This window comes from Larimichthys crocea, chromosome II (assembly GCF_000972845.2).
Source record: "Larimichthys crocea isolate SSNF chromosome II, L_crocea_2.0, whole genome shotgun sequence".
Lineage (NCBI taxonomy): Eukaryota > Metazoa > Chordata > Actinopteri > Sciaenidae > Larimichthys > Larimichthys crocea.
The window spans coordinates 13,355,687-13,381,226 of NC_040012.1; the positions used below are offsets into that span (position 1 = coordinate 13,355,687).

Sequence of the window (25,540 nt, forward strand, 5' to 3'; positions counted from 1 at the left end):
AAGTGAAGGGAGTGAGTCAAGGAGGGAGGGAGTAATAAGGACGGGAGGGATAAGTAGCTGTTTGGAGCAGCCAAAGAGGAGGAGATGCACCCCGCCACCCCCCCCCTATCACACACCTCCTATCCCACCCCATCGCCCGCCTGTGGAGGCGATGCCAGTCTATGTGATTGATTCACCCTGAGAGAAGAGAAGGAGGCGCTCTCTTGTTGGGCTACTGGACCCCCGGGTCATCCTCCCCCTAGCTGTAGGGGAGGGGAGGGAAGGAAGCGGAGGAGTGTGTGTGTGTGTGTGTGTGGGATGTGTGTAGGTGTGTGTGTGTGTGTGTGGACAGGGGGGTGGGGGGGACTTCTCAGACACCTCCAGCAGCTCCAACTTCTCAGCACAAAGGTGTGAGCACAGCGAGGGGGAAAGGCAAGTGGCACTTTTCACCATGTCTGTCCTCATAGCCACCCAGCTGAAGATAGACACGAGCACTGCTTCCAGAAGGGTAAGGGGCCCTTTTAGCATGCATGGCACGCTGTGGGGGAATGTCTGTGTTTATGGGTGAGTCTCCTGCTGCTGACAGAAAAGGCTGCTGGCTGTTTTTGATAGCAACTGGACAGGCGGGAAGGGAGCGGTGGGTCCCGACATCCCTTCTAAGGATCATGACAGACAAATGCTTCTCGTTTTAATTTCAATTTCTGACTTCTGATGAAGGATTGGTTGCATAAGCTGCGCAGAATGCTTAGTGCCTCATTGTTATTCTTTGTGATGAGTTGCCAGTTAATGACTTGAGTGTGAATTGGGAATCGTGGGGGAAAAGTTGGATAGAAGTATGTATGTATTGTTGTTTGAGATATTTTTTTTCTCCAAATGATTAATTTGCACTGCTTGCTGGCATGTTCTGAATGCAAACACTTTGTTTGCTCTTTGTTTATGTGAAAATCATTTTGAGGTCAGCTAATTGCTCAGCTTTGGCTCAATGCTGACTTAATGCTGTGCTCATACTTTCATGCAAATGAGCTGCGAAAGAGATTGATGAGGAATTAGAAGTTTAGGATAACTTTTAAATTAATTAAGGTCATGTAAAATGTATGAACAGCCACAGTCTGTGGGTAATTATTGAAGGTTTTCTTGTTGTTATTAGATAAAGGAATGGCTTGCGGCTATGGCTCCAAATCTATCTCTTGCAGAGGAAGTATACTCTAACACAAATATTTTGACATTTCTCAGTGGTTGAGATGGTCTAAGAAAGATTTATGTATAGCCAAATGGTATATTATAAGACCAAAAGGGTCTTACAGTATATAATGTAGCAAGGAAATCATGCCCACAAAGTGAATGAAAAAGAGCGAGAGGGTGGTTCAGATTATGTCTCCCACTTCTCATGCAATAACCACCGTCATTTCATTCATCACAGCCGCCTTTCAGCACTTGTTTTGCTACCCACGGTATCTATCCACACACACACAAACACACATGTGACAATATATTCTTACTGACATGCTCTCTTGTTCGGGTCCTCCGCTCCCTATCTCCCCCTTCCTTCCTCCTTCTCCTGCTCATCATCTGCTGCTGCCACAATCCACACTGTACTCTGCTGCTCCCCTCAAACGTAGCCACAGTCTATTCTACCACATCAGCCAGCATTAAACTCCATTTCCTCAGTGACTTATCTGCTACCATTTCAATTTGGGCTCAGTACATAGCTTCCCTTCATCCGTAATGTATTGGAAGATTCAGCACTTATTATCTGTAGAGGATAATAACGTGCCAGTTCCAACAGGCAACATGCTCAGCTGGTTTCAGTCTTGCAAAGCAGTTAACAAAGTTGAATTTTTTACACACTGCTCAGTGGAAAATGAGTTTAGAGCAAATTTGAAATAAGCATTTACTTAAATGTTTACCATAATGTGGATTTATGAACACTCATGAAATGGATAATTTACAAGAGAGTGTGTGTTTATGCTTGGTACATTAGCATATTATCAGGTAAAAAAAAATGAATTCAGCAACTGCCTCCGTGATTTGTGGAGGCTTTCTGCTTTTGTGCATTGGGCGGGGCCACAATTGTAATAAAGTGCCATCACTTTCAGCATACAGTAATTGAATTTGCATCCTTACATGGGCCACCGTGAACCAAGTGTTGTAATATAATGTTAGGGTGTAATTCAGTGATAAGGGATGCATTCCTCTCTGCTCAGTCCTATTGACTCTAGGCTTCAGTGAGGCATAATTAAATTTTGATAAAACACTGACAGAGGAAGATGTTTCTATCATGGAAGTAAGAAGTGTGATCTTTATCTATCTATCTATCTATCTATCTATCTATCTATCTATCTATCGGCTGATGTAGAGCTCTAATAAAATAAAATGCTCATTCAAGTAACAAAAACATAACAATTCTTATTTTCAGCTGATTATACACTAATGAATACAACACTAGTGATGTATATTATATTCCATGGCTGCCAAACTAGAGTCCCATAAATCGTACAAACTGGACTTTTAAAGCAGCTGTCATAAATATGGACAGCTGTCTTTTTACATTACTTCTCATGAAAAACTATCAATAGTCAACACAAACTAAACATCTTTGCTAACACAACTAAACATCAAACAAGTGTAACAACACAAGATATAGCAATCCTGCTAATATTACTTACTAGACCAACAGCAAGCCCAGCTCTGTGTCTGTCTTGCAGCCTTTATTTCACAAAGCTTTCGCCAACAACTACAAACCAGTCAGAGATTCACTCTTGTCTGGCAGCCCAGTAACACTGACTGCCAGATCAGATCCGGTTGTGGCGCAGCAGGAACAAACTTTATGTCCATCAGGATACTCTGTAAATCACAGAGTTGACGAAAGGACTCGAGGACATCAGAGGGAAAACCAGAAAACATTTCTTTGTAAAATATGATCAAGTCTAACTAAAACTGAGTTGGTGTGTGACTTAATGCCATAAAGTCTTACCATAAACTGTATAAATAAAAATATACGTTGTCTCTATGATGTCACCCATAGCCATGAAGCCCAAAGTGTGGTGGCTCAGCTAATGTAAAAATGGGCAAAGCCAGAGGAAGCGTGGGTGGAGCTGATGTGGGCTTAATGAAGCCTGGTTACCGAAACCAGCCGCCTGTGGCACGTGTAAATCAATACAAGAGTCCACAACCTTGATCATGCACAACATTAAACTTTGATATGATTTGAATAGGTGAGTTATATATAATTTCTCCCCACGTACAGTTGTTGGGTTTAAATTAGCTATAGAGACCAATTGACTTGCTTTTGTAGCCAGCCTAAAGTGGCCATTAGAGGAACTGCAGTTTTTGGCACTTCACTGCAGTGGCTTCATGCACTTTCCCCGACCCAGGGGTGCTGAGTGGATATGATAGTCACCATTCACTTTTATCCATTTTGAAGTTATCATTTTAAGGTACAGGGTTTGAAATTTTAAAAAATGGGGCTTTAATTCATCAAGTAAATTTAAAAATATTCCTAGTTCCTCTCTTATATAAATATTCCTACTTCCTGTTTCTTTGGAGTAAGAATTCAACATATTGCACCTTTAATGGAGTTTGTCACTCCTATTATTATTCCCTGACTTACTACTATTTAGGGGATCATTTTGCTCTAAGAACTACAGTTCCCATAAAGTGGGGTCTCTGAACAGGAAGTGTAATGTTGCCATGGAGTCAGTGAGTTAGCTGTGGGCTACAGTTTGAGTCCCATTTCTTTAAAGCTTATATTTGTTTACAAATGGGCTAATTGGCCCCATAAAAATATGCCGAATTAGGCATTAGCAGTTTTTGTTCGCAATTTATAGACAACTATCAGTAGATAACTTTGATACTCAAGAAAAGTTTAAAACGTGGTGATTCTTAGGGAAGTTCAGGAGTCCTAAGCAGCGTCTTGTTTCAACGATTTCTAAGTGGATTTATGGATGTTTGTTCGTGAGATAATAAAATAATCGGAGAGTGTAAGTATCTCTGAATCTAAAAATGTGTGTATTGTGTTTCTCTGTTAAAATGTGTCTGAGTTGTGTCTCTGAGAAGGAGTACAGCTTTTGATGCAAAGTGCAGCCATCAGCCTTGGGTGTTTCGGTTAAACAAGTGACCGTGTCAACTCACGATCTTTAGCCCAATGCGCCTGTGGGTGTTGTAGTTACAATGGCTTGAAACAGGAAGATGATGTGTAGCTGTCAAACGAGACAAGAAAGACAAGAAGATTTTTTTTTTGTCACTGTAACGTTTATGAAAGTAAATAAATACATAAACTAAACTAGAATCTTCCTATTTTCAACACCATCACCGTAACTATGACAACCGCAGACGCATTCGGCTGTTAACATGGTCACTCACTAAACCGAAACACCGGTTAAGTTTTTAAAGTACTAACTGTATCACAGCTACCTCTGCTGCTGTTGTTAACCGAGCAGGGCAAATTACAAACTTCCAGAGCATGCACCTGCTCCTTTCACCTCATGCGACATCTCAGTCTTTGCCCCACTCCTCTTCCCTCTTTCTTCACGGTGTGGAAACCAATGATTTAAAGGGGTTGTCATCATTTATGGTGTCCTGCTCGAAGTCTGGTCCTGATAATTGGACAAATTTGATATATACAAACGCAGTTTAAGTGAATTTATGACATCAATGTGAGAGTGAACTGTTCATGACACACTAATGGACTAAAATGAAATAGGCCTATATATGTCCAGTCCACATCAAAGCAGGGGCATGTAATCCAACACAAGAATAAAAAAAAAAAATTGTTTCCTCAGTTGGCTCTGCTCAGCATCAACGGAAATCATTACTGTGCACCTAATGCCAAATGGAAAATGGTGGGAAATTATGTAATTATGGTGGGCTGTAACTAAATCCATTCTGTTACATGCATGTAGAAAGGCGCAGTAATTTCCTTTTCTCAGCTGAGTGATGTTCAGAGGAAATTAGATATTACTGCACTCCCACCAGACATTGATTGATTGATCTGTTTGCTCTTCCGACCAATTAATTTGTGTGCCATTTTGTTGTGGTTGTGCAGCATGCTGATGGAAACAAGTTAGCCTGTGGTGGCATTTAAGTTAATGAAACACATGAGTGTGTGCATTATATTATATATAATGTATGACTATACTATGGAGCATGTTTGTGTTGCAATAATAGGCTGAGCCTCAAGCTGTTTGACGCAGTTAACATATTTAAGGCTTTATTTGTTACTATATACCAATTTTCACTGTGTTTTCTTACCATTTTTGCTTCTCAGGTTCTAGTTTAGTCTTTCTTGCCAACACAACTAAAGGGAATCATTTACTCAGTGGTGGGATTTGACCTGCAGGCTGCCTGAGAGTATTCCTGCACTCTGTGGAGCATGTGAGCACCAGTATTTTGTGATTATTGAATTTCAGCAATCAGGGGAAAACAAATGACTTCCTTCTGGCCTAGTTTCTTATATAATAAAATAACATCTGTGCATTTTCAGTTCAATTCTTTTGTGTATGAATCCCTCACTGGAATCAAAAGTGAACACACCCAGGAGAGATTTATGGCACCCTAACAAGTCATCACTCACAGCATCGTAAACTGCATCATATAATTCAGATTAAAATGCATCTGTTATAAGCTTGAAACATAATTACAATGCCCCATATTACACCTGAATACATTTGAGCTTGTACTGGCTCTAACAGCAGCGTTTAGCTACCCACAGAGATATTAGGAATTCTGCAGCGATCATCATCATTATAGCTGTTATTACATGCCTCTTCAATTTTTTGCCCCGTATAACACAGAGCTTGACTCCAGCAATGTTTGTGAGAGTAGGGGGAAGGTAGTCAGCTGCTGTATCTGCGAGGAGGTGATAGGGGAGTCAAGCTGAGCCCAGGCTCCCCGGCACGGTCCTGAGGGGAGCGTTAAAGCAGCCAGGCGGTTCACAATAGCTCCCCAACAAGGTGAGGGAGATTGGAAGACATCTATCAGAGAGGCTGGGATGGATGGGGTTGTGACTCAAACCTATTTCCCCGGGCGCGGACAGACCCAGGGAAGGCATTTATGAAGTAGAGAAACAAATGATGACAGGGACCAAGGCAAGACACTGTATAAGAGGAAGCTGGTGGAAGCCCCACATATTCAGCCTGCAACATGAATCTCTGCTGCAATTAAAAAGCATGCAAAAGCACCCAGTAAAGTTGTGGTTCAGTTGATTTATATTATACTCACAGTCAAAGGGAAATTGATTCAAAAAGGAAAAAAAAGGAAGTATAGGGATGAGTTTTAATTAGGCAAAGGCAGTAATGTCCTATGTCCTTGTTTTTGAATGAATGTCCAAACGTTTGAAATCAATATCTGTATTCCAGATTCATATCCTATTATAGAGGTTGCATTTATAATTCAAGCCATGAATCAGGGAGCCTCCAGCAGTTCTTTCAGCGCTGGAATTGCCTCACCATTTGTAACAAATAAAAAAATAATAATAATAATTGAAACTCACCTTTTGTTCAACATCAAATATGGAATATTTTCATTTCTGTCGCTTCAATCAGTCAGCCTTGATAAATCTTTAAAAACAGTCACAGGATAAATGTACAAGAATTTCATGGGATGATAACTGTCTCTGAAAGAAAAGATTTCATGGTATTACAAATTGACCCCGAAGGACAGAAAGCAGAAGTTCTAATACTTTTTAATATTTTTTAAACTTTAATACTGTGAATACAAATGAACATAGTATGATAACCACAAATTTTCTTACCATGCTTTAAAATATACTTGATTTGACTGAATGGGAGATGCAAAACAGTGCGTGGGGCTGTTTGGTGCTGTGCTTTAATTCTGCTTTTGAAGTTGTACCCCTGTGAAGATGACCTATTTCCAAGAAATACAGCTCGGCCCGGTGGAGTGAGTTTGAGCTGTCACAGTGTGAGGCTGAGGGGTGTTCGCCTGTGGCATTCATGACAGGGGTGGCAGAGATTTTAACACTTTGACTCAAGAGCTTTTTCCCCTCCCCTTCATCACATATAAGCCAATATTCTGCATTAACCAGAAAGCTGCACTGCTTTGGCCTCTGTGAGAATCTCAAGCATGAAATCACTTGCGATGTAGTGTACGAGCTGAATAACAGTTATGGATGTGGACTGACTGGAAATATATGATTGAAGGAGAGAAACTGCATAAATTACAGGGAGGAAGAGGCACTTTCATGGTTTAAATTATGACTCTAAGATGGGGTATTAAGGAGTAGTAAGTATAAGACTTGTATATGCAGGAGAGAAGTTTGTATAAGGTATCTATGAACACAAAAAATAAAATCCTTTTTAGACTTTTTCAGGGCTAAATATTGTCTGCTTGTGTTTTATTATTTATTATTGTTGTTTTACACCTTAAGTAGACCTCTTTAGAGGTATGTGGTCAGCTTGCTTTAATCCAGTGCGCCACAGAGAGGCAGTGTAGCTCCGTCTCGGGGCCAAATCCAATCATTTAGGAGAAAGAAAAAAAAAAAAGCATGACCCCGTTCATGAAATCATAAATGAGTCCGACTTGTTCGTTCATCAGAGGGTTTAAATGAAGGTGAAAACAGGTTAAACTTCTGCAGTGCTGTCGCATGGGTGTGCGTAAAACAGCCACCCAGAGAAGCGCAGTGACAGTAACAGCTTCTCTCTGGTCACTTCTCATGCAGAGCGCGTCTGCGGAGAGTACCGCCGGGGCTCTGTGCGTCCTTCACACTCTTAATACGTGAGGACAGTCAGCCAAAAAAAAAAAAACCCCGAGCTGAAAGTGTGGAAACATTATCTTTTCGCTCTTAGTATTTTTTGTGGACAATCGCCCGGAGTGTGGTGGTGGTGGTGGAGGGAATCGAATATCTGATCGGAAACTCAGCGCACCCGGCTGCTATCACGCTGTAAGGAGGCACCAGGAAACTGAAGAGGGGGGGGGGAGACAACGTGTTGTGAATACAGATGAGAGCAACTATTGACACCTAAGCCCACCAGTCTGCTGCGCGCTTGGACAAAGCTAAAAGGGACATCGCTGCGAAGGATCCAGCTTTTTATCGGTCCATCAATCCAGGCTGTGAGTCATCCACTATCCATAGATGCTTATTTCTTAGCTCAGTGTCTTCACCATATCTTTTTTTTTTCTTTTTTTTTTTTTTTTTTTTTTTTTTGCTCCATCCCGGGAGGTGAAAACTGGCTGCCTGCCATCGGTTCTCCTCGAAGCGCGCAGAAAACCAATACATCTGCCCCCTCCAAAATAAAAATCAAAAAAAAAAAAAAATCAGGCGAGACCCGTCTGTGGCTCTGACATGCTGTAAGTTGTTTTCATCTGGACTGGACCTATATTATGGCTTCGCTGTATCAGAGATTCACTGGGAAAATCAATACCACCAATTCCTTCCCGCACCCACCTGAGGCCAGTCACCTTCTCGGTGGACAGGTTGCAGACGAGGAAAACGCAGCGAAGACCCTTCAGCAAGTCGGCGACGGCAGACCTCACGTCCAGTACCGCAAAAAATGCTTGAAGGAGGATGAGGATGTAAGACACTTATACTTTATTTGACAACATACTCCCCCCCCCAACCCCCCTTATGAAAAAAATCTCCTGATGTGTAGTTTAGATGAATTCCCATTCACAGACACACTCAGTCATAGGCCTGTATGGTAAATCCCTGGAGATATAGAAGCTCTTTATGGGTTCACTGGTAAGAAAGTTTGTCTTTTATTCTATGACCACTGCACTCTTGCTTGAATTTGTGTTTTTTTGCATTATAATGCAGTTTAGTTTAGTTTTTTTTGTCATGCTGTATTCAGATTTAGTTGGATAAACACCTAAAAAGACTTCTTTTTTAGAGCATTGGGAGATGAAGATGACGATGAAGATGATCATTGTCTGATGTGAGCTGTCCGTGGTGCTGAAATTACAAACCTGACAAGGTTTTGGAGTCTGTGATGTTCTTTTGATTTTCTTTTCTTTTTTCTTTTTTTTTTTTTGGTTTTGTGTGCTTGTCACCATCTTGGCAGTCACAGTACCAGAGCCAGATAATCTAAATTTAGCCAAAAGTGTAGAGAAGTAAGGCCTCTTTGATGAGTTGCAAAATTGTCTCCAGCAGCCTTTGACCTACTGCTGCTATACAGGTTGTATTTTTAGAGAGACGTTTCACTTAGATAGAGATAGAAATCTTTTTTATAATTTGACGTTTTTGGAGCTTCTATCAAGCAACAATGAGAAGATCTGTAGCTTAAAACACTTTTATGTTTTCCCTTCTCAGAGATTGTGGCTTTTCGCTTGGTGTGTTCAAGTGACACAAAATTGAATTCCCTAAGTATATATGAGGTAAATAGTGAGGGCAACTCTTCTTTGACATATATAATGCTTCAGTCTCCAAATGTTTTTGTGTTTCTTGCCTTCTTCTTGGAGGTATCTGGGAATGTTTGCTATTTCTTTAAACCATCAGAAGCAGATGTCCACTGATTAGCCCATCTTAAGCCAAAGAGAAGACACCAATCAGTGAACCCAGCTGCTTTAGTCTTTGGTTAACCTGATGACACCAGTTCGAACCTACAGCAAACGCCACCATACTTGTCTGGCTTTTTATCTTTAAATAGCTGCCAACACTGTGATGTTTCTCTGAATTATTGATGTCTGTCACATCAAGAATGAAGTGATAAGGTTGGCAACAGGCTGAACGCTGACACTGCTCGGGCTGTCAACAACAACACCTATAGGCTGGACTCAGCGCTCGCCATCACCCCTCTTTGCTAAGCCTCTGTGTTCATTTTACGAGGCTCTTCATTGCTGGAAAGTTCCAAATCATGATTTTGACCAAGAGCTGTTATTATACTGCTGGGTTTCCAACGCATTTATAAGGTTTGCACTGTTAACCTTGAGGTCACCTTTATTTCTGATGTCCCCCTGAGTCGTGCTGGAGCATGAAATTGCCTTTAGCCTCAGGAGATGGAGAGACCATTTCAAGGAGTGCTATTTCCGAACCCCTCCTGACTCAGTAAAAGTTTGAATGCGCTATTGTTTGTGATTCCATTTATTTTGCAGACAAATAGGACAAAAATTGATTTAGAAATGCCTTTTGGAAATGAAATTATCAATAAATTATCCAGATATTTACTTGCACGGGTGTTCAGCTGATTTCTAATATCCCTCGGTTACAGAATCAGGGTAAGCCTCTTTTTTATTTTTTTTAAAACGAAGCTGGTAATAGAAATGGAAATAATTTGTTTTTTTTGTAAACAACTATTTAATTCATTTACTGCTGCGTTCTCCTGAGCTTCTAAGCTCACAAAATGCAGAAACTGCATCTTTGTTTGTAGGAAGTGTGTGTGTGTGTGTGTGTGTGTGTGTGTGTGTGTGTCGTGGGATTGATTAATTATTGGTGTGCTTTGTGTGTATTTTGTGGCAGAGTTTGAGTCACCCAGGGAGACATCAGCAGTAGTTCTTTCTCCTCTTCACTACCTTTTACTGCAAATAGAAACCCAGGAGTGTGTTTAATTGATTGTTGTTGTATGTAAAGCTAAATTATGCTGACATTTTACCTTCAGACTGGAGCCAAGGGGCACTTTCATGACCTGGCCTGTATTGATTTTTCAGCAGAGAAAATGTAAACATTTCTCTCTGTTTGTGTAATGAAAGATGACATGTGAGTCCAGTGTATATCGAGTAGTTATTCATGCAGGTTCTCTTAGCAGTGTGGACATGAAGGCTCACCTCTTCCTCAGGAAGACTGACAGCTCTCGTAGGTAATAATTCATGTTTCAAACAACATAAAAAAAACATAAAGATAGAATAAAATAAAGATAAAATTAAAGAAATAGATGACAGAACAATTTAGTGCACAAATAACGAAGGAATCGACTCTGAGCTCTGGGCTACCTTAATCTGAGACTGGCATGCTGCTCTATAATCTACAGGCTACAGATTTCTTTGATTAAAAGTACTGTAAAAATATGCTTTACTTTTAAAATTTCCTTAGCCCACAACAATGGCAAAGCTGTGGCTTTGAAGCATCAAGGTTACTCTTGGGGATGGACACAAAGAGCTATGAGCACTCTGAATTCTCTTCAGAGATTAGCGCAGTGTTTTTATCGTGCAACCATTGTATTTCAGGGTGTATTCTTGGCTGGAATGTTGCAAAGGTTCAGCCTGTAAGCCATCATTACTCCTGAATGGCTGTCATCTTTAAATTAATTTGATTACATTTCCCACTGGTGAAATTGTATTTTATCAAAGGTAAATTCCCTGTCTGCATAATTGTGTTTTTTCTATTTTGGATCACAGGAAATTGAAGTTCAAAAGCAGTGAATCATAAATCACAGACTGTGTGATTTAATTCACATTGGATACCACTGCCCAGGGCACACGCACACACACACTCATCATCACACAACATCCTGCCAGCTCTCATATGCACTTAACTGTGCCTTCTACTTAGAGATACTCCAGATCTGAGTAAGACAGTTTGGCCCTGTTCCCGAGTCTTAGTTTAGCTCTCTGCTTTCTTTGAGGTCCAGGCCTCAGATAAATCAGCCAGACGGAGCTCAACAAGAGCAGCCAGATAAAAGAAAGAGAGCAGCGAGATGTGATAGGCTGTCCTAATTATCTCTGTGCAAGGCTAACTGTATGTTTCAGGTGACGACTGCTTACTGAAGGCTGCCACTGGCTTTGTTACCTGCTGCATTCATCCAAGATGAACCTCCCCTCTTACAACACAGTCCAATGTTGTCAAAGCATGTGTTCGGGGACAATTTTATGGCTTTATTATAGTCAACAGTTGGGAGATGAGAGGAAATGAAAGGAGAGAAATGCAACAAAAAGACCATGGATAGATTCAGAACAAGGACTTTGCTTTTTATGTGTGGAAACATTACAATTCTTAAACCTGCATTACCTGATTTTGTATGAGTACTAGTGACGCCACAACTCTTCACATAACATGTACTTATTCCATCCATTGTCAATCTAAAAATATTGATTAGAGCAGCTTTAAAATCTTGGCTCGATCTGAAAAAAAAACAAAACAAATTTCAGCTAAAAAGCAGGATGCAAAAGTGTTTATTTTCAGAGCACTTACCAAAAAGCGAGGTTACAAAGTGCTTCATACTAGTAAACAAATTAAAATCCAAATATTAAAAACTGTTTATAGGTAAACAAAAGAATGACTGACTGAATTGACTCAATCATAAAATATATAAATCAGTGAAAAGAATGACAGGTTGTTGACTGTCCAGGCTTACATGAAAGGGCATACAAGGCAAATGTGCTGTCACCCAGCACTGCTCCTCCCCTCAGGACAGCACAGCATCCTCAGCAGGACCTCTTGCTCGGCGTTGCCATGGTTGCAAAGGTGGAGAGGGTGAGGCTGTAAGCTCTGGGAACACACACACGCACACACACACACACACACACACACACACACACACACACACACACACACACACACACACACACACACACACTGCTACTGGATAGTGGCTCTGACTGCCATCTGGAGATGACGGAGCTCTCACATGGCACAGCATGAGTCCTGTGGTCGTGTCATGCAACATGTTACGTCCATCGTAACGAGCTGGTTTGTTTTCGTCATCCTCCATTCTAAAAACAGTCGTTCCCCTTTTGGCTCCTATATTATATATTCAATCAGCCTCTACTCCTGCTGCTAACAGACTTATTCACTATCGACCTGTTTTTTGTTTTTTTTTCCCTTCTGCTCCTCTGCTCCCAGAGGGCATCTCAACAGGTCATCCATCCCCCACCCTGCACACTGACGCCCTGTTGACACGCCATCGATCATACCCCACCACACTGCTCTCCCTCCACCACCTCCATGGACCTGTCAACAGAGCGTCAGCAGGCCGCTGCCTTGCTCGGAGACTGTCCTTCTTCCTCTTGATGATTTACTGTATTATTACACAAGCTGACAGTGGGTATTAGTCACTGTTTAAATACAGAGAAGCCTTATTGCTCCCCGATGAGACAAGGATCGTGTAAAATGGTTGATGCTGAGCTTCGGTCTCTTGTGGTAGATTTTCTGCTCTGAAGATAATGTGAAGTAACAAGCACATGATTGGATGTCATTAAAACTCCATGCAGGCATTTCGATTTTAGTTTTGTTTGTATCACATATTAAATTCCCTTCGTACTTTTCCCAGATATTTTCATTTTTTAACAGTAGCTGTGTGTTTGAAATTGAATCCATTTAAATATTAATGCAGTTAAAAAAAAAAAAAAAGACTCCTTTTGTGAGCCTTCGTTTTTTGATCTTCTTCTGCTTCTTGATGACAGTCACGTTGCCGCTCTGCTTTACACCGGAGATTAGCTCATCCCACAGATGAAACTTCGCTGTGGATCTTAAAGATTTCTGCAGCTTTTTGGAACTTTATGAGTGTGCAGCTAAATATAACTTTCTTTTAACTCAGCTCGTTCCCATTTCCTTTCCTCCCCGTGTTCATGTCTCTCTTTTTTATTTATAAGTTGAGACGTCTTTCAGGGCATCTTTGCAATGTTTTTCTTTTGAAGATTATCTTTATTAAGTGCGAGGTTGATAATCAGCAAGGCACTACTTTAGAGTAAATATCGTAGATCAGGTGTTTGTTGTCAAAGTGACCGTTTTCTTCAAGTGGACTGTGTCAGTTCATTGATGTTTAAAATGCCAAGGACATGCAGGAAAACCATTTTTATTGCTTTTCTGTGCACTGCGTCTGTTTTGCCACTAGAGACTGTTGTGTTCCAATCAATGCACCGACTCCACACTGTACTGTACACATACTGTACAGCAGGTGAGCTCAGGCTTTGTTTCTAGTGACTCACACAGCATATTTTCCATTGCTGCACCGTCGGCACCAATAAAGCCCAAAAATCCTGCTTGTTCCAAAAAAAACAAATAAAAACCCAAGTTGCTATGGTTTCCAGCTTAACTAAAACCAAACAGCTGCCACAGATAAAAGTGTCTCACCCAGATCCAAGAAGAGGAACGTAATGACACCACTCATTAGGATTGGAAAGGTTATTTGGTCACCTTGATAAATCAGTCACATTTAGGGATTTCTGACCTGTACAAAGTGGCATCATCAGTGCCATCGCTTAATTGCAACATTTAGTTCAAGAGGGGGGAAATATCAAATTATCATATCAGCTGCAGAGGCTGTGTGTTGAAACCAGAGGGTGCATTTTAGCTGCAGCTTTGTGTTCTCTTAATGTTTTTGAGCAAGGCGTCGGACCTCTGCTACTGAGACTCCATCTTTTGTCACTGCACAGCGGCACGTCATGTCTGTTCATTTTCTTAATCAAAAAAGAAATAAATACGCAATAGATCATTAATAATAAAGGCAGAATTTTAAAAACAAGTGAAGCAAATTTCTTCTATATCATTTCTGTCAAGTAGAATTAGAGCAGCAGACTGGAGCTGCCATTTCTCCCGAGTCCTCTCGCAGTCTCTTTCTGGGCTGAGACCAGGCAGCAATAATCCGTTGTGTCACACAGGCAGATTCCTTTATCGACCTCGCCATGATACAGCAGCGACACACCCCTGGGAGACACAAAAGCGCACAAACACATCATTTAACTGGGACACACAAAGACACAGAATGGCCAAAGAGAGGTAGCACTGCAAAGTCGACAAGGTCATACAACAGGCAGCGTTGTAAATCCTGAAGAGAAACAAAAAAAAAGGAGCAACAAGTAGCTGTAACTTTTAGACATTTGTAGTGACAGGAAAAACATACTGAAATAGCTTGTGTTCGTGTTTAGAGCTCTGTCCCGGTGCTTAAATATTAAATCATTCTTGAGGCTGAGAATAGCTGGTTATCATTGTTTTTGTTTGGAGGAACACCATCGGCCCATCTGACTCAGACAGATGGAGAAACATGGTGAAAGTTCTTTCCTGCCTCTGTCCAAAGTTTAAAAAATCAGCCTTGCAGCACCTCTAAAGCGGATTCATTAGCATGTTATGCTATATATGTACGCTCATTTTTTATTTACTGTTGAACAAGCTACCTGAATCCCTCACCGCCAAGCTATCAGCAGCTGGTGTTATCTACATACTGACCTTGCAGACATGAGTGGTTAACTCTCTGCAAGAAAGATTTTGTAAATTTTTATTTATCAAAAGGTTGAACTAATCCTTTAAGCACCGCCCTGTAAGTGATTTAACTATATTATCTTACAATAACATTAAATCTTTAACTAGAAAGTGAACAAAACCCAGGACCGTTCTGCAACTCTGCAACGATCACGCCTGATCGAAAACTACACTTGTGGTGCTATAGTATACTAATATTAATATTAATAGATACTCAGTTATGGGAGTAAAAGTCCTAATACCACACGGTGTTGTGTTTATTTCTGCTGTGAAGCTGGACTTTTTATTTTGGGGGGGCTTATGGAGGTTGAAATGCCTCAAGCAGCCTCTTGAGAATTTACAGTTTTTTTTCGCACTTCAGCATTGGCCTCATTTCTCAGCCACGGACGGTTGCCGCTTGGTGAAATATCAAAAGAAGTATCAAAAGCAAATGCAGTAAAATGGTCCCCATCAATGTTTAATTACTTTATATGTTGTTTCATGCATTAATATGTGTATGTTACATTTTTCTGCTGGTGGTTTCTAAAGTCATATTCTATGTGCTCATCGCTTGTTTGCGATGTCTCTGTCCTGTCAGAATCACATTTTCTGTTTTCAGGTGTGTGACAATGTAATTTTCAGCTTATTCAGTATGGTTTTTAAATTATTCATCTATTTTGAAAAATAGGAAAATGATCTGAAACCACAAAAAATTCCATCCTTCAGTTTTAGGAACTAGTAAGTAGTAGTAGTAGTTTTTTAAAAAAAACTTTTGTTGAATGGTGACATTTTGAAAACATTTTCCACATCGAACACTTTAACTTGTCATTGGAGGAAAAGCACAGGTGCAACTAATAACATTAATGATGGCTGCGTTCCATTTAGGTGTGTCAGTAATCCATGTCATTAAATTAACATGTTGATACACCTACGCCCTGAAACCAGAAGCAGCCATCATACACCTGTGTTTGACAAGTCAAAATGTGTACTGTGACACAAGTCTGTTGCTAATGGGTCACTCACAGAATGATGCCAAGATAAACCTGGTCCTGCCTCCAGGCTCTGGTTTAGTCCTCCAATGAATAACACATGAGATAGGTTTTCATGTTGCATCCTCGCAGGACCTTTCTGTGCATTCTGGTCTGTGAAGAGCGGCAGGAGAGGAAAGTCGTGTTCCTCCAGCCATGAAGGTGAGTTTGTAGATGGTGCTTCTGGCTCAGCATGAAGGTGGCCGTTCAGACTCAGCATGGAGTAACAGGTTGTTTGCTCTGAACTGGAAGTGTTTGTGTGTATTACGTACTAACTTACCTCTTGTAGTCATGTGTAGGTTATTGTCATGGTGGAGAGTTTTTTCTGTCGGACACATCCTGTATTGTGGTGCTTTTCCTGCATGTACATCATTATCTCCGGTTGATATTTCTCCCATGTTCCTCCAAGCCAAAAGTCAGAAGTATGAATGAGCGCCAGAGCTCCGGGGACGAGGGAAGAAGATTGCTTTTCCCTGAGCTGGGAGTCGAGCGCTGACTTCTGTGATGCTCGTTGTGGTGCTCATGTGGAGCAGAACAGAGATGGGGGAGATAATGATTGTTTGGTGTAGCGGAGGTGGAGAGAATGGGGGACGCTCGTGAGTGATTCACTATTCTGGAGCTGGCAGCCTGTCAAATCGTACCCCACCAAAGACAGGAAAGCTGAAACAGCGATGATTGATGTTCCTCCCCTCGCTAGATTGGTTCTTGCATCATGGGAATACAGAGACTTTAATGCTGAATGTGTTTAGGATGGCATCTCGCTGCGCTGACATTATGGTTTATGTGTTGAGACAAACATACACACCGTATCAGCTTCACCGAGATGTTTGTTTTTCTGTCAGTCAGTCTGACTCTGTCAGTTCGATATCTCTTGACATGTTTTATGGTCGTGTAGACCTCAACCTGAACCACAGTTGATTCAATGCATCTGAAAATCCATTTTTATTTACTTTTTTATTATTAGATTTAGCCATTTTTAAAGTTTCCACAGCTATACTTTGGGGTAAAGAGAATATTGTTTGAATTTGCATTCATTGTTTTCTCTTGAGGGCAGCACAATAAGCTGTAAATACAACACTAGCATATTATCACCTCATGTAGGTGTTTAATATGGTGAATGTGTTCACAAACAGTCGCCTATTTACTCACTAAGCAGAGCCAGAACAACATTAAGATCCATCTGAAGTAACTTGATGAATAAAGTCCAATACTCACTCTCTTTTATCTCGTTTTTGTTCTCTACAAACTCCTGAGGGAAATGTCTGGTTCTTTAACAGCTAAACTCTTATATATGTATGTTAACCTTCTACTAGTCAACTTGTCTGTCACTTGGTGCTGGGCGAGTAGTGCACGGTGTAATTTTAAGGGCTTGTTTGCTGTGGCTAGGGTTAGGGTTATCCAAAATAAAGAGCTGAAAGATGCTAAAATGCTCGGTAAAACTGAGGGGAACGGCAGAGTTAGAAGACATTTATTTGTCAGTCTGGCTCCATGAGCAGCAACTGTCATGTTCCATATATTTTTAAAATATTGTTAAGATAAGGTACACTTTATTGCTCCCACGCCAGGCAAATTCACTTGTTCAAGTGGATCACAGTATGTGAACTGGCAGAGTGGGCTTCCCACGTACGAAAGGCTAAGTCCTGTGCTGCTTTAAGTTATATGGATAACTCTGCGGGTGCAATGTCAGAAGTTTGTGATTCCTGAATATTTCTTTGTTTTCAAAAATTAAAAAGCATTTTATACCTTCAAATTCTTTTTAATCCTTCATGAGAAAAAGAAGCTCAACAGGGAGGGAATGTAGCAGCTGTGACATTTTGACACTGCAGTTGGCATTCCTGCAGAGCCTTGAGGACACAGGTAGTATGTGAACGTCACTGGGTCACAGTCTTGTGTCTGTCTGACCTCGTTGAACCTTTATGAAATTCTAGCCTGAATCAGCCTGTAGCTGTATGAGGAGTGCTTTCATCAGTTCGGAAAGGCGCTGTTGTGGGTAAATTGCTCCTGGGAGAAAAGTAGAGGGAATACAGGATAAACAACCCTGGGTAAAAAGCGCCATAAAGTGGCCTAGCTCTGTGTGTGGTGTGTAATGCTGATCTGTGCTGAACAGCAAGATGCAACTAATGGCCCAGGTAAGTGGTTCAGTGCTGATTGTTGCGAAGAGGCTGAGCGCTTTGGCTTCATCCCTCCTTACTCCCTTACATGGGTTGTGTTTCAGAGATTAGTATGGTCATCAACAGTTGTCGGACACTCTGTCTGATTCTCCCTCTGGGCTCTGATGTGACCTCCTCCAGTATGACGGCAGAGGTGTCGAGTTCTCGTCGGCTATCTGCGGACTCCTTGATGACATGGTCTTTACTTAAAAAAGCAGTGCAGTGTTTCAGTTAGGAAAAATCCGTGCCAACACCCACAGGCACGCACACAGACCCACCACGTGGGCACTCACTTCAACTTAATGTGTGGAACTTAGTGCTGAGATGCTGACTATGGGATTATTCTTACTGAGAGCTGAGGTGTGTCTCGTTTATGACTAGGTCATTATTCAGCGTCTCTCCCTGCATCTACATCACTCCTGGCTCTCCCACTTTCTAACGCTCTACACTCTATATGCAGCCACTCACTCCATCACAATGCAAACACGCAAGTTATCCCGGGTGGAGAGACTGTGGAAGGTGAGTGTGTTAAATATTTTCGGGGATGTTTGCCAATTGTTAAATGTTTGCCATGTAAAGCTTTTTAGCGTCTTTCTTCTCTCCAGGTATGAGTTTAATCAATCTGTCATTGAGCACGAAGGACATTTTCAAAAGAAATTACAAGCTGTTTCTGCGCTTGAGGAAGTGTCAGAGCCGTTTATTTATTTATTAAGCTTTCAAACTGCCTGATGTTATAATGAGCACCTCAGATGACAGCACGCGCTGTAAGTTGTTAGAATTTGCTGCAAAATCATAGTCATTATATCTAAAATCTTATCAGCTGGTAAATTTATACACTGGGCTGTCTCTGGGGATATTCTGAAGGGCAGCTATAAACATATATTAAAGTCTGATGGAGTGAAACAGATTGTTGGATCCACATCTATGTCTACATGTGTATATAAATGGAATTTCAAATGCGCTGTCTTACTTGACTGCTGCAGTGAGTTGTAAAGACTCAAACCGGAAACACAGGATCCAAGACAGAAGTACCGTAATGCACTTTCCTTATAGCCATTAATTGTGGTTAAGCAAAAGCTGCACTGTAATGCACAGAGTGCTTCGCTAGTCCCGTCATGCATTATCAGCTTTTTTTACTACTATACATATTTAATATACACCCCACTAGATAAAGTTGGACCACAGAAGAACAAACATTCATTATGAAACAACTCTCGACGGGATTAGGCAATACGACTTTGTAATTGATGTTTCGAATGAAAGTAAACTTTTGTTGAATCCGAGCAAGCATTCGTTTATTTAAATTTGTTGCAAGCTTTGCTTGTTTAAGACATACTGAAAGTAGTTTATGAGTACACTAAAAAAAAAAAAGTAGTGGTTGCAGAAGGGTTTAAGAAACAGATGATGAAATCTCAACCGTCGTGATTTGAGTCCAGCCAGGGACCTTTAAGCGACCCTGACCTCTATATTGGAGAGGGTTGCAGTGTCCCACAAAAAATTCTTGAATGTGCAGTGAAATGAAAAATACATTTTCATTCTCTCTTTTGTGAATATTTTCATATCAGAATCTCTGTCTTGCCTCTTCCTGTAAAATGTCTAGAAGTATTTTTGATGACTCATTTTGAACTCAGGGCCGGTTACAAACTAACGAGTCTAATCAACATCACCCGTCATGTAAAACTGCAAGTTCCTAATATATTGATGTTAATCCTTATCCCTTTCCTGAGTTAATAACATGCGTGAGGGAAGTTTGTGTGGAGGTGAATAGTTTACATTCAACACACATTTAATTTACATCCCTTTACAGCGATATATGAGACAGTACACTAATAGATTTGTCACAGTACAAAGGTTAAAGACGCTGACCTTTCACTGTGACTTTAATCGAAGTCAAATTTAAATCAAATGTCTTGTTTGTCTATAAAAAAACAGCCTAAAGGAGGCCATTTTGTGTTGGATGAAGGCTTTAATGGCTGTAAAGTGTAGGCATAGCTGCCACTATGACAAAATAGCCATGAGATATTAAAGGCTTTTTTAAATCTCTTCTCTCTTGAGTGCCTCTGGCTTCTTGAATTAAAGAGCACCACAGCAGCACTCCATGCAGACTGATGAAAATAATGAATTTGTTTACACATGAAAGTGTACCTGTGCATTTGTGGCGCATTTACCAATAATACCTTGTTAAAGACGTAATACATCTTCTTGTTGGTCGGCACTTTGGAGCTCAGAAGGGCAGAAGATGTTTTCCTTGATGCTATCAGCGTCACGCAGGCAACAATGAGACACTGTCTGACTTTGATAGACTCGGGCTACAGCTTAGCAGCTGATACTGATCGAGCTGTGCATCCTGAGGTTTTGTCCTTGTGGCTGCCTTGATGCCTGAAATATGCATTCGTTTTGACATGATACGAGTTTGACACGACTGTTTCAAAACTGCATCTAAACCCCCCGAGAGGCTGAGCTCTGGCAGGGAGCTGACAGTGTACAAGCTGTCACAATATTTACACATTTCCTGTTTTTCAAAAATACTACTACTATCGTGATTACTGCTGATACTACTGCTACAACTACAACTACTACTAGTGCTAATGATATATGTATAGTTTCTGTTTTAAGCCACATTAGAGATGTTTCTCCAGGAATGGTAATGTCAGTGGGTTAGTTGGTCCACCACTTTGGTCCAGATCAACTCAGCCTCAGCTGCTCAGCTGCTAAACATCATCATGTTACTGTAGCACACTCGCCTCACAAAGCCACTACCATGGCTATAGACTCCTACGGTATGTTAAGACAGAAAGCATGCTTTCACCTTGCATTACTCGCTTGAGTGTGCTCACAAGATCATTTCTGTTTACTTGTGCCTGTAAAGTGAGTAAACAGAAATGAGTGGCTTCAAGTGGAGGTCGCATCTCCATTGCTCACTGCTGTAAAAATACATCTGGAGAGACTATGAGTTTGTTCCTCCAGAATCTGCTGGGTCTGGGTCTCTCCTCCAGGGCTCTCTGGCTTTCAGCAGCTGTCTGTCAGCAAAGCAGCAAATCTGTTCCTTCACCCAATGCTCCCAACAGAGCACTCTGCAATGCTCCGCAATGCATTTAACGCAAATTCACAATTTGTGTCCATTTGTGTTGCCTGGATTGAAGTCTACTTGTGTGACTTTATATTTAATGTCATTGCACAAGACATTGCTTTGTTTTCTGCGTTTGATTGTTACAGTATTTTAAATGATCAATTTAATTGTTTCTCTCTAATTACAGAAAAAACAAACATATTCTGTCACCTAGTGTTGTCTAGCTGTGAACATAGTTTTAGTTTATTGGTCCAGATTTTGAGATATCTGTCTCTGATTTCTGCATTCACCCCAAATACAATAGTGGTGAAATTAATGTTTGAAATTTTGATTTTGATTTAAACTAAAAAAAATAAAAAAAAAACATTTGAAGAAATCAGGAGCATCTTGTATTTTCGTATAAATCTCAGACAGATATTTATAAATCTGGGGTGCAAACAAGACCAAAACTATCTGTGTGGCTAGATACTAGATAGATACTCTAGATATGTCTAGAGGTGAGTGAGAAAACATTTTTTGTCATTCTGGTGCGCAGGTTCATTGATGGAAAGTTCAGCGAAGGTTTAAATGATTATAATTAGTCTAGAAAAGCTTTTATGCTTAGACCGAGTGGGCAGATTCCTAGATTTCTGTCTTTATCTGTGTGTATGTATGTGAGCGAGATAAAAGCTAGTGTGTGTGTGTGTGTGTGTGTGTGTGTGTGTGTGTGTGTGTGTGTGTGTGTGTGTGTGTGTGTGTGTGTGTGTTTTCGTGTGTGTGTGTGAGTAAAATGCCTCATTTGGGTCTGAAGTACTGATAAAGAAAGATATAGGGAATAATTAAAATAAAATAGATTGGATATTTTGTGTTAGATGGCGGGTGTCCTTTGAGACGTGGAGTAGTGTGATGATGAAAACCTTTTCAAACCCGTAGTGAATGGCTAACGATGAAGCACTATTCAATGAGATGCTTCTAATTTGCTTTTAATCACTCCCTTCGGTATCTGTACTACTCCATTCTTAAGAAGAATAGAACAGCACTGATCTATTAATTATACTATCCTTGTATGTGATTCATTATCGTTCACATTTTCACACCTGTGATTTTGTGTTTATTTGATGATTTGTCACTCCCTGATCTGAATTTACAGCCCAGGTTGCTGCTCATTCATTGTTTATTGCCCATGTGTCTGTGTTTTATTCCTAATTAATGTCTATAACAACTTGCCAAAATGCAGTGTTATCTTTAAACTTTGTTCTCCTTTTTTTGTTTTATGGGCCTCTTGTAAGCCTTTGATGAGTACACATAAAGTTCATGAGGCTCCTAAGTCTGCTTTATGAGATCTAGTTTAGCAGATGGGTTAATGCTCCATAAATGCATGCTGACTCACCCTGCTCATCTCTTTTTTGCATATATTCCAGCTGCCCCTGTGCTCAAACTTCACTGTTTTTTTTTTGTTGACACAACAAGACTGATGACTACAAAATGACTAATTAAACACAACAGCGGGAAAACTATCATATCCACTTATTAGAGCTGCACTCCAGTTTCCGATTGCTTCATTCCTTTTTGACCACAGTTGCATAAAGTTGCCTTAGGGTGTTTTTGTAAATTACTGCAATCATCAAAAGAAACTTTCATGGAGAGGAAACTGAGATGTTCTTTTAACCTTCCCAGAAGTACTTTAAGTAATAATTTATATTTATTACATGTCTCATGACCAGCTCAGTCCCCCTCCTTTCCAAAATGTGTTTTGCATATTGTTATTGCATGATGTTTGACCTTCACTGTGCAATATGATCCATGTGTAGAGTCCACTAGATCCATTGTGACATTACTGCAAGTTTGAAAAGCCAGTATCGCAGCAACTTACACTTAAACCCTCCAGTGGACATTCACAGAGATGTGAATTAAAAGATTAAACTGATACCAGTGTTATTATTGATTCAGTCCGATTCTTTATCAATTCCCTTATTTTTTCCTGAGCAGTTTTCTGTGTGGATAAAAAATAGGTCTAGACAGGTTTTCAGCGGCAATGCAACTGTTTTCTTTTTTGTTTTGTTTCTGACTCTGAGCACAGTGTAGAAACAGAGTAAAGAACAGAGCAGGGTGGGTCAAGAGCGAGCTATAGGAAGTAAAAATGGATGAAATGATAATATTTGTACAGTATTCATTTCCATAGAGTGTGGTAAGCCTGGCTGCATGGGGCTTGTATTATTCATGTCCAGACCAGACATGCTGTTTGGTTGAGAAACAGTTGTGCGTAATTATCATTCTTTGAATTTACACCCATGTCATTTGGAAAGATGTTTCTGCATATTGCTTTACTTAATGATTATTTTGCAGACATGTATTAACACTGTTGTCAGTTGTGTTTGTGAAATGAAGTCACTCTTTGGGACTGTTTCTTCCTCTCTGCTATGGCTCTACCCTGTTGCAAGTTTACAGCAGTGTAGACGAAATGACGTTGAGGTTCCAATGTGCAACTGTCAGAATAAAACATGCCAGCGTTAGTTTAAAAAGGAATTGATAAGCTTGGAGGTGATCTGGAAGTGATTCTCTACTGGCTCTCAGTTCACATCCTTATACATACACTGAGATTGGACTTTTCAGTGAAGTAGCAAACATTACGCGTTGAGCCTTTGAAATGAAGATATTTGCATATAGAGGGAGAAAGAGTTCATGTAAGTTTAAGACGATTGAATAAAAAGATGAAAAAACAAAACATGATATGTGAAATCAGTGACCGGTAACACAGTCAAACCTCTGTGATGGCTGCTTGTCTTCTTCTACCTAACTATCTTCAGATTATCCTGAAAAATATTGCAGTCTAAAATCTGTCCGTGTTGGGTTTTGTGTCTCGTTTACAAGCAATAGAGTCCTAAATTTAAGAAGATTTTGCTCACAGGAGCCTTAAAGTGAGACTATACTATGTTACACTAGCAACAAATGAAGGGGCGAGGGTTTGAAGGTCGTATCAATGAATTACTGAGATCTACTATAAAGCTGAGACAACATTTTTAAGCCTCCATTATTGGCTATCTGTAATACTGTTTCCTTCAGTTATTTTCTGTTTTTCCTTGGAAGAGTCGCATTTTGGTCCCCAAGGCTGTCAGACAATGATCTGTATGGATCTCTTATTACTGTTTGGAGGAATTCGCTGAAAAGCCTGCTCCGAGCCTCTGTGTGTGGTGTTGTGCAGTCAATAATCTTCCCTCAGGAGAGAGTCTTGGGTTGAAAGTTGTTGTTTAGGCTCCACAGGAGGAAAAAAAAATGGGGTGCACAATAACACTGTAGACTTTAGAGCATTAAAAAAACAAAAAACAAATAATGAAACTGGGGAAAAGAAACATAAATTTCATTCTCTGTGGTCGTGTTTCTCTACACTCAGCACACAATGTGATTTAAATTCGAAGAATATAATGTGCAAAGTGTAAAAATGAAAATACTGTACTATAATAATCATAACAGCAAATAAACTAGAATCTGTAGAAATGCTCCACGTCGTTGGAAGATTTGAAACTTGACTTTTTTGATCATCATTTGGGAATCAGGTTTGTGGCAGGAGGGTGTAATTAACTAATTTATGTTTAATTGGATTCAGTGTAAATGTCAGTAGCCAATCGAAGAAAAAAAATCGTTCCTGCATAGGGAGGTAATTATTATAAAGTTATAAGCTGGTGGCAATAAACAAATAAAGAATAAGAAGACAGTGATATTAATACAATACGCTTTGTGTAAAGAATATGTTCAGCTTTAAATCAAACTGACTACATGGTGTAAAAATAAAACCGTAAAACATTCTTGACTTGAGTCGAACTGTACCAATTGGTTCTGCTGTTATAACAAGTCAGTTGACCAGCGGGGCAGTCTTCCCAGAAAAACGGTTAAATATTGATGAGGGTCAAAAAGTGAGGTTCAGAGGCGAGGGAATGATTCAAAGTGAGTGTAATTTTTTATAGTGTGTGTGTGTGCGTGTGCATGTGCAAACAATTCCAGACAAGACAATGGTAGATTAATTGTTTCCCCCTGAAAGTCCTCTCTTGGTAGAAGACCAATAATGAGTCTGATTAAAGACTTGAGGACTTGTTAATTACCCCTCTGTAATGTCCAGACAGTGAAAAACTGCCTCTGTCCGCAGTCTGAAAACTTCTCTGCCTTTCATCACTCTGAGACTTAGGTAGGCGTGTATCCGGAGGCCAAATTCATGACCTTTAAGTACAGTAATGATCAGTGATGACCCGTGAGGCGCTGCCCACATGCTGGCTCTATC

The 25,540-nt window shown here is 40.3% G+C and overlaps 1 protein-coding gene across 4 annotated transcripts in view; it reads left to right on the forward strand.

Annotated features, from left to right (window-relative positions):
* The first annotated feature begins 415 nt into the window (after positions 1–415).
* LOC104918291 (dipeptidyl aminopeptidase-like protein 6) overlaps positions 416–25,540 on the forward strand; it is a 65,760-nt gene continuing 40,635 nt past the window's right edge. Inside the window, exon 1 of one of the 4 annotated variants that reach the window (XM_019262050.2) lies at positions 416–487. In XM_019262050.2, the coding sequence (XP_019117595.1) occupies positions 431–487 (57 nt within the window). In that variant the 5' untranslated portion in view covers positions 416–430. Of the gene's footprint in view, positions 488–7,504; positions 8,509–8,647; positions 8,675–18,680; positions 18,738–25,540 lie in introns of those variants that run through there. The other 3 variants (XM_019262048.2, XM_019262052.1, XM_019262051.2) reach the window with 3 other exon arrangements.